This window comes from Zootoca vivipara, chromosome 4 (genome assembly GCF_965207765.1).
Source record: "Zootoca vivipara chromosome 4, rZooViv2.hap1.1, whole genome shotgun sequence".
In the NCBI taxonomy this organism is placed as follows: domain Eukaryota; kingdom Metazoa; phylum Chordata; class Lepidosauria; order Squamata; family Lacertidae; genus Zootoca; species Zootoca vivipara.
In genome coordinates this window covers 95,787,284-95,801,165 of record NC_142587.1, presented here as the reverse complement: position 1 = coordinate 95,801,165, position 13,882 = coordinate 95,787,284, and the positions used below count along the sequence as shown (strand labels likewise).

The 13,882-nt window shown below is 49.4% G+C and overlaps 1 protein-coding gene across 8 annotated transcripts in view; it reads left to right on the top strand.

Annotated features, from left to right (window-relative positions):
- Positions 1–9,773, top strand: part of EMSY (EMSY transcriptional repressor, BRCA2 interacting) — a 38,679-nt gene extending 28,906 nt beyond the window's left edge. For 3 of the 8 annotated variants that reach the window (XM_035115212.3, XM_035115211.3, XM_088668452.1), the window contains 5 exons: positions 320–466; positions 1,161–1,315; positions 2,406–2,993; positions 5,683–6,168; positions 7,975–9,630. In XM_035115212.3, coding sequence (XP_034971103.3) covers positions 320–466; positions 1,161–1,315; positions 2,406–2,993; positions 5,683–6,168; positions 7,975–8,166 — 1,568 coding nt within the window. In that variant the 3' untranslated portion in view covers positions 8,167–9,630. Of the gene's footprint in view, positions 1–319; positions 467–1,160; positions 1,316–2,405; positions 2,994–5,076; positions 5,175–5,682; positions 6,169–7,974 lie in introns of all 8 variants that reach the window. The other 5 variants (XM_035115218.3, XM_060273926.2, XM_035115215.3 and 2 more) reach the window with 3 other exon arrangements.
- The last annotated feature ends 4,109 nt before the right edge of the window (positions 9,774–13,882 follow it).

The following is a 13,882-nucleotide window of genomic DNA, read 5'->3' as shown; positions in this document are numbered from 1 at the left end:
CCACTTGCGTGTATTTGCACAGGGTGTTAAGAATGTGGTTTCGTTCCTAACCCTTACTAGCGCGTAGGCTTTTGAAAGACACCTTGTATGTTCACTTGAACCGCAAAGGACAGGAAAACAAGACATTCCGATGGGGACTTGGTTTCCCTGAGCCTTCAAAAGCCTCCACCTGTTTCAGAGGTAGTTGTGGAAAACCAGCTTGCAACATTTCTGTCAAGCTCCCCTGTGACTCAAAAGACTCAGCAGGAGGAGACTTGGGAACCCCAGGGTAGGGAGCAGATTTGGCCCCATTCCACCCACCCTTTGCTTTTCTCCGTAGGAATGAACAAATGGCCAAGAACAATTGGCCATAAGAACACAAGAAGAGCCTGCTGGATCAGGCCAATGGCCCAAGTAGTGCCGCACCCTGCTCTTACAGTGGCCAACCAGATGCTCGTTATGGGAAATGCACAAGCAGGATTCAAACGCAAGTGCCCCCCTCTCCCCTTCTGTGGTTTCCAGCAACTGGCATTCAGAAGCATCGCTGCCTCCCAACCGTGGAGTTAGAGCAATGGCCGTCATGGCTAGTAGCTGACGACAACCCTCTTCTCCATTTATAGCGGGTGAAGTTAAAGCTCCGCAGGTGGGGTCAACACTGCATCAAGGTTGACCTCTGCTCTTTCCCCCTGAAACTTGCTGACGGAGATCCCATGTGTGTGTGTGTGTGTGTGTCTGTGGAGAAAGGTGCAGGCTGGGATCCTTGCAGTGTACAACCCCACTCCGTGCCGTACACTTTGGCATTATTGAGCAAGTTTTGGAACGTGGCGGCTGCTTAGAAGCGGTGCTCTCTGTTCCTTCCCGCCCCTCCCAGATCTACGCTGTCACTTTAGGTGACATTCCCCACCTGCCTGTGGCTGTACATCCGCCTTCACCAGTCCTGGGGCTGTGGGGAGTTGTAGTTCAAAGCACTTAGAGGCAAAGGCTGATCCACACCCCCTTTGACCCCAGAATGTAAGACTAGCACCGCTGTCTGAACACACATTTTAAATCTCGCCAATTTTCCCATGGCTTCATGAGAATTCCGGTGGAGCAGGCAGCTTTGTGACGCACCCTGAGAGGTTACTATTGACCTCTTTCTTTCTTCCTTCCTTCCTGTCCTTGATTCCCTTTCTCACTTCCAGTTAGCCACCGGTCCCAGCCTCACCAGCCGTCCTCCCAGCCCCAGCGGACTCTGCTGCAGCATGTGGCCCAGTCCCAGACAGCAACGCAGACATCAGTTGTGGTGAAATCCATCCCAGCCTCCTCCACAGGCGCCATCACCCACATCATGCAGCAGGTCGGTAACCGTCTCTCCAACGCAGCCTTTTTGCGCTCCAGGGAGGTTCTGGAGATTGGGCCTCCGGTGTCTAGCTATGTTTTCCCCTCTTGAGGTGGTGATGCTAGAGATTTGGAAACTCCCTCCCCGGAGAAGCTAAGACAGTGGTACCTTGGTTCTCAAACACCTTGGTCCTCAAACAACTTGGAATCCAAACACTGCAAACCTGGAAGTAAGTGTACCGGTTTGCAAACTCTTTTTTGGAAGCCGAACGTGCTCCGTTTTGAGTGTTACGCTGAGGTTGATTTGAGTGCCACGCATCTGTTTTGAGTGTTACGCTGAGGTCTGTCTGGTTTTGCTATTTATTTTGTGTTATTTGTGGCTCTTTTTGTTTTGTTTTTGTGACTGTGTGGAACTCAGTTCAGCTACTGATTGATTGATTGTGTGACTGCAGTACATTGTTTATTGCTTTCATTTGATGGATCAATGGTCTCAGTAGATAGTAAAATTCATGTTAAATTGCTGTTTTAGGGGTTGTTTTTTAAAGTCTGCAACAGATTATTTTGCATTACTTTCTATGGGAAAGCGCACCTTGGTTTTGGAACGCTTTGGTTTTGGAATGGACTTCCGGAACGGATTAAGTTTGAGAACCAAGGTACCACTGTAATAATAGTAATAATAATACCCCGTACATACTGGTACATATTTAAAAGACCACACATTGTTCAATCAGCTAAAACTTTAGGACAAAAGGAATGTTTTTGCCTGGCACCTAGGGATATGTGATATGTAAGGATGGCACCAGGCAGGCATCCCTGGGGAGAGCATTCCACAAACGGGGAGCCAGCTCAGAAAAGATCCATTCTCGTGTTGCCACCCTCTCATGGAGGAGGCACGTGAAGAAGAAGAAGAAGAAGAAGAAGAAGAAGAAGAAGAAGAAGAAGAAGAAGAAGAAGAAGAAGAAGAAGAAGAAGAAGAAGAAGAAGAAGAAGAATTCCAACACTCAGATGATGATTGCAGGTTCCAGGCTTGTTCATATGGGGAGTGGTATCCCATATGAATGCACTGAACGCTAATGTCTTTTTGCTCCCTCTCCTCTGTGTGCATCAAGGCCCTGAGCAGCCACACGGCCTTCACCAAGCACAGCGAGCAGCTGGGGACAGAGGAAGGGGAGGTCGAGGAGATGGACACCTTGGACCCCCAGACGGGCCTCTTCTACCGCTCGGCGCTGGTGCAGGCGCAGAAGCAGCAGAAGCTGAGCCAGCCGCCCCAGCTGGAGCAGACGCAGCTGCAGGTCAAGACCCTCCAGTGCTTCCAGGCCAAGCAGAAGCAGACCATCCACCTCCAGGGAGAGCAGCAGCTGCCCCACAAGCTGCCCCAGATGCCCCAGCTCTCCATCCGGCACCAGAAGCTCGCCCCGCTGCCACAGGAGCTGGCCCAGCCCAAGCCGGACGCCCCGCAGGCGGCGGTGCCTCCTCCTCCTCCTCCTCCCCACCACCCCATAGCCCGTGAGAGGCAGCTGCCCACCTTGGTGGCCCAGCCCCAGCAGACGGTGGTCCAGGTCCTGGCTGTCAAGACCACCCAGCAGCTGCCTAAACTGCAGCAGGCGCCCACTGCCCAAAAGATCTACGTCCAGCCCCAGCCACCCCAGGGACAGATGCAGCTCCCCGCCCCTCCCGAGAAGCAGCCGGCGAGCCAGGTAAAGGACTCGGGGCACTGGGGGTGCTGTGAGGAGTTGGGGGGGAATTCCCCTTGCTTTGAGGGCCCCATGGAAGCTGCCATGTTGAACAGAGCAGCCACCGTCTCCTCCTGTCGATGGCAGCCACTTCGTAGCCCTCGTGTGATTTGCCTGTGAGGAGGTTGAGGCTTTGGCAAGGACCATAGCTGCCAAGTTCTCCCTTTTTTTAAAGGAAATTCCCTTATGCTGAATAGGCTTCCTCGCGAGAAAAGGGAAAACTTGGCAGCTATGGCGAGGACAGAGCTAAGGGGGCAGAGAATCAGTGGCAAATATACAGTGGTACCTCTGCTTACGAATTTAATGCGTTCCGAACGCACATTTGTAAGTTGAAAAAAATTGTAAGTCGAATCCCATAGGAATGCATTGGGAGAAAAATTTCGTAAGCAACCCTATCTAAAAATTCGTAAGTAGAAAAAATCCTATCTAAACCACATCCAAGATGGCGGACGGAGCTCCATTCGTAAGTAGAAACATTCGTAAGTAGAGTTATTCGTAAGTAGAGGTACCACTGTATAGGGCTTTGAGGCTTTCCGTGCTTGTGCTCCTGTTCCCAAGTGCCCTTCCCTCTGCTCTCACAATTTTTATTACAACACAATCGCATCTTTTGCAGGGGGCTGGGTCCAAGGGTTCCAAAAACCCCAAAACTGCCTGAACTCAGACCCTTGGAGCCGTCTCATGTCTGGCAAGTGGGGGGTGGGGCCAGAGCCCATGCCTTTCAAGCAGGTCACCCCCAAAAGAACAAAGCAAAGCAGAGAGGCTAAAAGCTCTTTTTGTGCCTTGCAAACCCAGGGCAAAAAGAGCTTTTAAGCTCTCCACCTTGCTTCAAATATCCACCATTTTCAAGTAGCTCAAGGGCTGTTACATGGAAGAGGGAGCCAATTTTTTTTCCCCTCCTGCCCTGGACGGTGGGACTCAAACCAATGGCTTCATGTTACAATAAAGGAGATTCTGACAAAACATCAGAAAGAACTTTCTGACAGTTAGAGCTATTAGACAGTGGAACAGTCTCTCTTGTGAGGTTGTGGAATCTCCTTCCTTGGAGGTTTTTAAGCAAAGGTTGGATGGCCATCCGTCGTAGATGCTTTAGCTGAGATTCCTGCATTGCTAGGGGCTGGACTAGATGACCCTCGGGTTACCTTCCAAGTCTACGATTCTATGCTTGGGGGAGGGGCAAGGCCTGCTCAGTGTGCCCATTCTGGAATGCTAGGGATGGTCATGTGAGATCTTGCAGGGTCTTGGATAGCTTTACGGGACATTGAGAGCCTCCCACAAGCAGCGCTCCAAGAGGGTTTTGCCCTCCCTCCACCCCAATAGCAAGCCGGAGAGCTTCGCATCTGTTTCTGTGCCAGGGAAGCCCAAGTGGACCCGGAACCAAAAGAACTTTTAAATCCTGGATTTAAGTTGCACGGTTTCAACCAGCCCGCCTTCAGTGGTAGAAATTATGCAGGTTAAATGCACATAAGCTGTGATCGTTCTGTATGTATGAGAACTTCTCTCCTCCAAAGAGCACAATATAGTGTTCTTGGTTCTCCTTGTCCCCATTCTTGGTTCTCCTTGTCCCCATTTTATCCTCGCTACAGCCCCGTGAGGTAGGATAGGAAGAACATAGAATTACATGCAGTCAGACTGTGGGTCTCCCTAGCTCAGCATTATCTACCCTGACTGACAAAGGCTCTCCGTGGTTTCAGAGGTCTCTCTCAGCCCTACCTAGCAATGCTGCTGGGGTATGAAATTGGGAGCTCCTGCATGCAAGGCAAGCTGATCTGAGCTGTGACCCTTAGGCTGAGGGAGTGTCTGGCTTCAAGGTCACCCTTTTAGCTTCATAGTTTCACGGTGATTAAGCTCACATTTAAGCTATGCTGTACCAGGAGTGTATTTTTTGGAGCGACCCCTCTCTGTGCTAGGAAAAGAAGCCCCGTCAGGCTTGTGATTTCCTGTTAGCTTCAGACGCTTTCTAAATAACAGATCTTTTGCAACTGCCATTGCACGGACTGATTTCCTGATTTTATTTCATTTTTCACTTTTGTTTTGTTCTTCTTTTTAGGTATAAAGTTATTGATTTCTGTCCCCGTAATACCTTTTTTTGTTAATTTCTGTGGAACGTAAAGACGAAGGCCCGGCGGCACTCTAAGGACCTCCATTGTACGTCTTCCTTTGTCGTTTTACATCACCCTCAGCTTAGTAAAAACTGCTTTCTCTGAGAAGAGCAAACCTCATTTTCCTCGGGGAAGGGCGCAAAACCGCAAAGGGGAACCAAGGAAAAGTTAATTAGCAGACAAAAACATGTATCGATCACTATAGATAGACACTTAGGGGCAAAAAAGTCACTCCTCTCTTTTTAAAACTGGCTCTCTGAGCCTTTTGAGGTGGGGGCAGGGGTGGAATTGAACAGGGCAATGCTTTGGGGGGTGTAAATCCCAAAGGAATACGGGACTGCTGGTTGTAGATCCCTAAGCAATTCTGAAAGCCTCTCCTGCCTCTTAACTTATTTTCCCCCTTATGTTGCTATGGATTATTCTGTCTCACAACACTTTGACTTTCAAAATCACGCCCCCGTTGCTGGTGTTTATTACTGCCATTTAGGTTTAAATAATCCCACCCGTCCAGCCAACCTGCCCGTAACGTGCAGAACCCCCCTTTTAATTTCCAGGTGCACCAGCCCATCATAACCCAAGGATCCTCTGTTACAAAGATAACCTTTGAAGGCCACCAGCCGCCCACCGTCTCCAAGGTGACCAGCATCGGCGCGGTGCCCAAGCTGGCAACGCCCCTTCCCAACCTCTTTCCTGCCCAGGTGTCTGCAAAGACGGCGGTGGCGGACATTCTGAAAATGTCCATGATGGAAGCCCAGATCGACACGAGCGTGGACCGCGCGGCGGCGGCGGCGGACCCACCAAACAGCACCGGCGAAGTGGAATCTGTGCCCGCCTCGGTGCTGAGAGTGGCCACGGTCGGGATGGCAGCGTCGGTCCTCCAGCAGCCCAAGCGCCTGGACTCTGCCTCGAGCCCCCCTGCCGTCCAGCTGCCCTTGCCAGAGAGGAAGCAGGGCACCCCGGCTGCCGGCAACCACTTCATTCGCATCCAGAACATCGCCCCAAAGAAAGTGGAGGAGATTCCTGCGGAGATCTTGATCCAGGTAAACTGTGGGAGACACCCTGAGAGGGGGGCCATAAAAAGTGTTGCTGGTCAGCAGAAACTTACACTTGCCATTGGTTCCTCTTCTTAGTCTCCCCACCCCCTTCCTGCCCAGCTGGGATGCGGGTGGCGCTGTGGTCTAAACCACTGAGCCTCTTGGGCTTGCCGATCAGAAGGTCGGCGGTTCCAATTCATCGGGCAGATGAAGTGAGTGCAGAGCTTTGCAGAGTGCGCGTCTCCTGCTCGGGCGCTCGCCTCTCCAAGCAAAGTGGGGAAGAGAAAAAGAGCCGCTTCAGTTTTTTCTCTTTTTCTCTTCCCTACTTCGCTTTCCCGGCGGGCAGATGAAGTGAGTGCAGAGCTTTGCAGAGCACGCGTCTCCCGCTCGGGCGCTCGCCTCTCCATGTGGCCGCACGGCTCTTTTGCTGCTGCCGCGTGGAAGCGGCTGGGGTCAGGAGCGCTCTAGCCAGCAGCCTCGTCTCTTCCTGGCCCTGCCAAGGAGGCCTGCCACCCCGCCGCTGCTGAGCACTCCGTCCGCGCCGGTGGGCGCTCCCGTCTGCGCTGTTGGGCGCTCCACCCGGGCGCTGCTGAGTGCTCTGCGCTGCAGCAGCCGGTTCCGGGCGGCGGGGTGGCAGGCTGAAATCACTTCAAACGGCATTTTTCAACGCCATTTCCCCTCCTCACGGCTGACTTAGCTACCGGTAGGCGCGCGCTACAGCTGAGCCAGGAACAGCTGATTTCCGCGCTACAGCTAATCCGTATCTCCGCGCTCTGCTTCCTTGCTTTGCCCGCCGCTGCTGAGCGTTCCACGCTGCAGCAGCTGGTTCCAGGCCCAAGATAGCAAACTCTCTATAAAAGAATGGAAATGGTTTATTGAATATTTGCAGATAATAATAATAATAATAATAATAATAATAATAATAATAATATATTTATACCCCACCCATCTGGCTGGGTTTCCCCAGCCACTCTGGGCGGCTTCCAACAGAAAAACAAAATAAAATAAAATAATCGATTAAACATTAAAGGCCTCCATAAACAGGGCTGCCTTCAGATGTCCTCTAAAAGTCTGGTAGTTATTTTTCTTTTTGACATCTGGTGGGAGGGCGTTCCAGATAAGAACACCGGCAGGATTATTGTAATAACCTGCAGCTACATAAGACCATAGGGACCCAGGTGGCGCTGTGGTTAAACCACTGAGCCTAGGGCTTGCTGATCAGAAGGTCAGCGGTTCGAATCCCTGTGACGGGGTGAGCTCCCGTTGCTTGGTCCCAGCTCCTGCCAACCTAGCAGTTCGAAAGCACGACAAAATGCAAGTAGATAAATAGGAACCGCTACAGCGGGAAGGTAAACGGTGTTTCCATGTGCTGCTCTCGTTTGCCCGAAGCGGCTTTGTCATGCTGGCCACATGACCTGGAAGCTATACGCCGGCTCCCTCGGCCAATAATGCGAGATGAGCGCGCAACCCCAGAGTCGGTCACGACTGGACCTAATGGTCAGGGGTCCCCTTTACCTTTACCTACATAAGAGCATATATTTAAAGAAGATAAATAAATGAGTAAGCTAAGTTAATTTGGATGTGTGGAAGATTAAAGATAAATTTAGGGAACCGCCGAAAGAGGGGGAAGGAAGTCACGTTTTAAGGTGATTGTAAAATCAGTGAAATGTATAGATCTGAGAAGTATAAATAAAAAATTAAAAGAAAATAGAAAAACCTGGCTCAAAAAGTGCCTTTACGCTCTCTCTCTCCCTTGCTTTCCTTTAGCTTTGCTATGCTTAACGCACCGTGTTCTTCCACCTTCTTTTCCAGACGATCCCTCAGTATTCTGTGGCCTGCCATTCCACCTCCAACGTGGTTGTGGAGCCCAGTGGCCTCCTCGAGCTCAACAACTTCACCAGCCAGCGCCTCGACGAGGAGGAGACCGCCATGGAGCAGGACCTTGACAGCGGCAACGAGGACGGCGCCGAGCCCATCCCGATGCAGAGCTCCGAACACTCGTAGCGTGCCTGGGATGCCGGCGTGCACTTTAAAAGGTTGGAGGTCGCAGAAAGGCGAAGCAAAGACTCGGCTGCTGGTGTTGAAGACTCCCTTGTAGCATTCTCCATAAGCACTTTGCCCTTCGGAGGCATTTGGGGGGGGGGCTCGCCAAGCATCGGCGTGCTGGCAGGGGACAGCAGTGGCCGCGAAATGATTTTGGAGGGAGATGGTGTTGCTGCGCCGGTTTAGCCGCACGACAGTGGGGAATGTATTTTTTTTTTTCCAAGCAAAGAAGACAAACGTGTGGCGGTTTTTATTTCTTAAAGGTGTCACCGAAGTTTTTGTTGCCACGGCATTCTGGACCAGCTGCTAAAAACATTCTTGGTTGAAAACAGCAGCAGCACTCTCTCTTTGAAACTCCCATCACAAGATGTTTGTAGTTTTATTTTATTTTATTTTTAAAAAACTTAGCATGCCTAGGTCCTTTGGTGCTGGGAAAGCACTTAAGAAATTTTGTCTGGTGTGCGTTGTGGCTTCCCTGCACTGATGTGCCATTTTATTTTCAAATAAGCTGAAGAAGATTGGCCGCTTCTAAACACAAAGCAGTATTGTCCAGGAACACTCAGGATCACAGGGAAAACATGCTGCGAGGGGATCCTCTTACTGGATCAGACACCCAAGAAATCATATTTCTTCCGGGCAAAGATGAAATCGTCCCACATTTAAAGTTATTTTTATTTATTCAAAATAGGAAAACCTGAAGAGAGAATTCCAGCTTGACGCTCCTTGGTCCTGTTAAACAGGCCCAGCAACCTCAATACTTTTTTTTTTTTTTTTTGTAAAGCAAAACGGTTTGATCTTTAAGCTGCAGGGTGGGAGAAATACGTCTCAAAAACAGAACAAAGGGCATTGATAATCCGAGAGAGGAACTGTGTTGTGGGTTGTGACATTCAGACATTTCTTTTATTCTTATGTGCTTTTTTTTTCTTTTTTAAAAAGAGGAAATTTAATTATGACTGTTAAGAGACTTTACAAAGAAAAAAAATACCTTAAAATTACTGACCTTCTGTTGTTTCTGAGACGATCCTTTTCCAAGCCTTACCATTTTTGTTTGCACAACGAATAATACAATTTTTAAAAAGTGTGTGTGTTGCGTCGACTGAATCAACCGTAGTAAAAAGTAAGAAACAGTCTGTACAACTTAGTAATGAAGACGTTGCTTTTTTTAAGAAAAAGAAAAGAAAGAACTGTATATAGGAACTGGTTTTTTAACGTGGATTTTTTTTTGTATAGATTTCATTATAAATAAGCATTTTTGATGTATCCTGTATATACATATCAATTGAACTGCCCTGTTTTGTTTTTGTTTTTTTGGTGCTGAAATACTACTTCAAGTAGATATCCTCTGAAGGCTCTAATACAACTTGTGTCAAATATTTTCTAAATGGTGATTTTAGTGTTTTGTAATTAAATGGCCACTTGAGAGAACACTCCGGGAAGTGAAGTATGATGACCGAAAACGCTCTGTTGTCCATTTAAGCATCTTGTATCTGTGTGTATTGCTTGGCTCTCCCCGCCAGGTGGCACTGTTGACCATTCCTTGTTAACATCTCTATACAAAGTCGACCACGCACGCTCTTCCCCTGTTGCGATAATCCTCCTTATTGCTCTAGGACAGGTGAAGAACACAGAGGGAGAGGGCTGTTGATGTCTACCAGGCATGGTGGCTGCGTTCTGCACCCACATCCGCTGGAAACCACAGGAGGGGAGGAGAGGGCTCTTGTGCTCGAACCATGCTTGCGACTCCCCCCCCCCCCAAGTCATCTGGTTGGCCGCTGTGAGAACAGGATGCTGGACCAGATGGGCCCTGATCCTGCAGGGGTCTTCTTATGAAAGAGAGATTGCCCAGTGCTGCTCATGAGTCTGGGTGTGCTTCTTTCAATAAGAAACCGCAGCTTCTCCTTCAGATGCTGTTGAGGCCTCCCCTAGAACCCACGAAGGCTCTGAACACCCACACATGCACATACGCTCACTGCCCCCTTGGTCATGAGAGCAGCTACCTTTGTTCTCCCCCTGAAAGTACATAGAGAGGAAAGAGGAAGTTGGAAGAGTTGTGGCCCTCCTTCCCACTTCCTCTTTCAGCTCTAGGCACTTTTCAAGGCCCCATATCGGTTTTGCCGGATTCAACTTCTGCGGCAGGGGTTCCCAACAAAATTTTCTCGAGGACCCCTCATCGAGCCGCTATTGTGACAAGGACCCCCATTAATTCCTAATCCTAAAATTAAAAAGTGAGAGCCAAATTAAGAGTCTTTTTATATTTTATATTTATACGTTTTTTTACAGTTACAGCAGAGTACTCCATCAGTATACAGTTAGTTTTAATTTTCAGTTCTTAATGAGATGAACCACTTTTTAACCAAGGGTCCATTTTTAACTACGCGAACTGTAGCTTCCGCGAAAAACAACGCTTTGTTTACAAACACTACTGTTTTGCAAAGAGGCAGCGCGCGCCAGGGAGGAGGGAGGGGAATGGAGAAGACAGGGTACCTGTGCAGTAGCGCACAAATGAAGCCGACGCGCGCAAAGCATCTTGGGGAGGTGAGCGTTAGTAGAATGCGCGCGCTGCCTCTTTGCAAAACAGTAGTGTTTGTAAAGCGCCACCTAACGGCATACAGCAGAACTACTGCCTCTATCTAATTCTAGTTTTGCGCTAGACTCTGCTCATGCAGGAAGCGGCCAAAACAAAAAATCTGTTATCATACAAAATATATTTAATATATTTTTTATTCTAATAGCATCTTGCGGACCCCTCTGGCATAGCTCGCGGACCCCTGGGGGTCCGCGGACCACCTGTTGGGAACCACTGTTCTGCGGAGATCCCTCGGAAAAGCGAAGCCCGTGCATCTACCCGGCATGGTCTCTTGGGGGAGGGTGGCCGATCAGGCAGGGTTGGGGACGGACGGACTCTGAAACCCCAAATCGTCCCGTAAACCTAAAAAGGATGGTGACCCAATGTAAAGAACTAGAGGACAGATCAGGCTGGAGAGGGAGAGGAAGGGGTGAGATGAGAACAAAGTGAAAGCTTTGCGAAATGTACGGGCAGGGAAAGGTTCTTGGCGAAAGGAAACGGAGAGATGCGATGGGCCTTTTCAAATAGCAGGAGGCTAGTTCAGTCTAAAGTGTAGATCAGTTGCTTCCGCAATGCAGGACCTGTCTTGGTGGAATCCACTGTTGATGCTTGCATCTCCTCCTGGTCCCTTCCAAGTCGGTCTCCAACCCCCTTTCTCCTCAGTATCCAGCCATTACTCCTCAGTGCCTAGCCAGTCCCCCGATAGCAGATTTTCTGTATTCTTTATTCTGCTAATACATCGTCGTCGTCGTCATCATCATTATTATGGCGCTGTGTTTGTTGTGGCCACCTTATCCTGAAATAACACGGTCATGTCTTGACATGCTGGCGCAGGTACTTTTAGCTGAGACTGAACTTCTTTCATTGTCCTACCGGGTGTGCCAAAGACACTCGGCTCCAGTTTTCCTACCCCCGTTCAAACCAGTGTCTTCTCTCAACACCACTCACGCTGTTCACCGCAGGGCCCCTCGCGGTGAGTGGGTTGGGTGGACTTTTGTCTTCTGTCTCTCCCCCGGTTGCAGCCTTTCTCAGGAAACGGGAATAAGCATAGCCAAAAGCAAAACAAAAACCCCTCCGCTCTTGCAGTGGCTGAACCCAAGTTGTGTAGGCAGGCTTGGAAAGAAGAGGCGTTTTCTTAAGGAAGAACAGCCGCCTTATCTGCTGGCTGCAAAACAGTGCCTGTTTTATTTTTAAAAGGCCGGCTCTGAAATCACTTAGCATTTCGCCTCGCATGCAGCGCTATGAGAAGTTCATTTGCGCCCTGTGTGGACGCAGCTCCATAAGCTGTAATTGTTTTGTGCTGCTGAGTGTTCAATAGGTTTGCAGGATTCTCCAACCTCAGGCCTGGGAGCTGTGGCACGTTTGGAAATTTAAAACTGTCGTGGGCACCACAAAATAACCGTTTTGCAGAAGAGGAACCGGTGACTATCACAACCTTCCCCGCCGCACAAAGAGGCAGTGGAGTCTGGCCCATAGTGTGGCACAGCCATGCCAAATTCTCTCTTAGCTAGTGCCTACTTGCCCTGCCTTCTTACTTTCAACCAATCTAGGGGGTAGCGCTGGCCATCCACACTTCCATACCCTCTGACTTGACATGGCCCAAATCTGGGAAGCTGTCTTCCGGTCTGAAATGCCACGCAAGTCACGTGACCTGTTCAAGATGATGGACCCGGAAATAACCACGCTTATTTCAGGACGAGATGTCGCCCCGAAATCGTGCTAGAGCAAGGCTCCCAAGAATAGTCACCGTTCTCTCGCAGGGAAAAAATGGGATGCCCCAACTTTTCCGGGCAGTTGACGGGTATGCGCCTCTGCTTGTCTCATACCTGGAAAGCACGGGTCTGAGCGGTTCTTTGCTTTCCCCACGCTTTCTAGGCTCGGGTCTGAGCAGTTTGTTCTCTGTGCCCAGGAAAACCCGCTCTCTAATGATAAATATGAGCAAATGTCAACCTGGAGAAAGCCCTATTGAAGTTTGCTCCGATTCAGCAGTAAAGATCAGTTTTCTCTGGGGGGAAGCAGCGGAGCAAGGGCAAGTCTGGGTGAGCTCTCAGCATTCCCCTTGCAGAACTCTGCAGGGGGGGCAAAGCTAGATTTAGTTTTCTCTGCCTGCCATTGACTCTGGCTGCATGCACCTAGCGTGGTTGAACCACTCTGGGAATTGTAGCTCTTTGAGGAGAATAGGAACCCTCCTCACAACTCTCAGCATCCTTAATGAGTTATTAAAGGTAAAGGGACCCCTGACCATTAGGTCCAGTCGTGACCGACTCTGGGGTTGCGCGCTCATCTCGCATTATTGGCCGAGGGAGCCGGCGTATAGCTTCCAGGTCATGTGGCCAGCATGACAAAGCCGCTTCTGGCAAACCAGAGCAGCACACGGAAACGCCGTTTACCTTCCTGCTGTAGCGGTTCCTATTTATCTACTTGCATTTTGACGGGCTTTCGAACTGCTAGGTTGGCAGGAGCTGGGACCAAGCAACGGGAGCTCACCCCGTCGCAGGGATTCGAACTGCCGACCTTCTGATCGGCAAGCCCTAGGCTCTGTGGTTTAACCACAGCACCACCTGGGTCCCTATGAGCTATAGTTCGCATAATTCTGGGTAGCGGGGCAGAGAGCTATGGCTGTTTGAAGTGGCTTTAAAGGTGTGGTGTGAATGTGGCCATAGAAACATAGGAAGCCCAGGCAGACCAATGATCCATGGTCTGATCTGATTTCTTTCCACAGGGCCTGTAGTTTCAATTGAAATGAGGCTGCATTTCAATGTTGTATTTAATCTTGTTTTTAAGTTGTATTTTAATCAATTGTTTCATATCCGGTGTTAGCCGCCCTGAGCCCGGTCTTGGCTGGGGAGGGCGGGGTATACAGTGGTACCTCGGTTTACAAACACAATTGGTTCCGGAAGTCCGTACTTAACCTGAAGCGTACTTAACCTGAAGCGAACTTTCCAATTGAAAGTAATGGAAAGTGGATTACTCCGTTCCAGACGGGTCCGCAGAGTACTTAAACTGAAAATACTCAAACCGAGGCGTACTTAAACCGAGGTATGACTGTAAATAAAATTTATTATTATTATTATTATTATTATTATTATTATTATTATTATTATTATTATT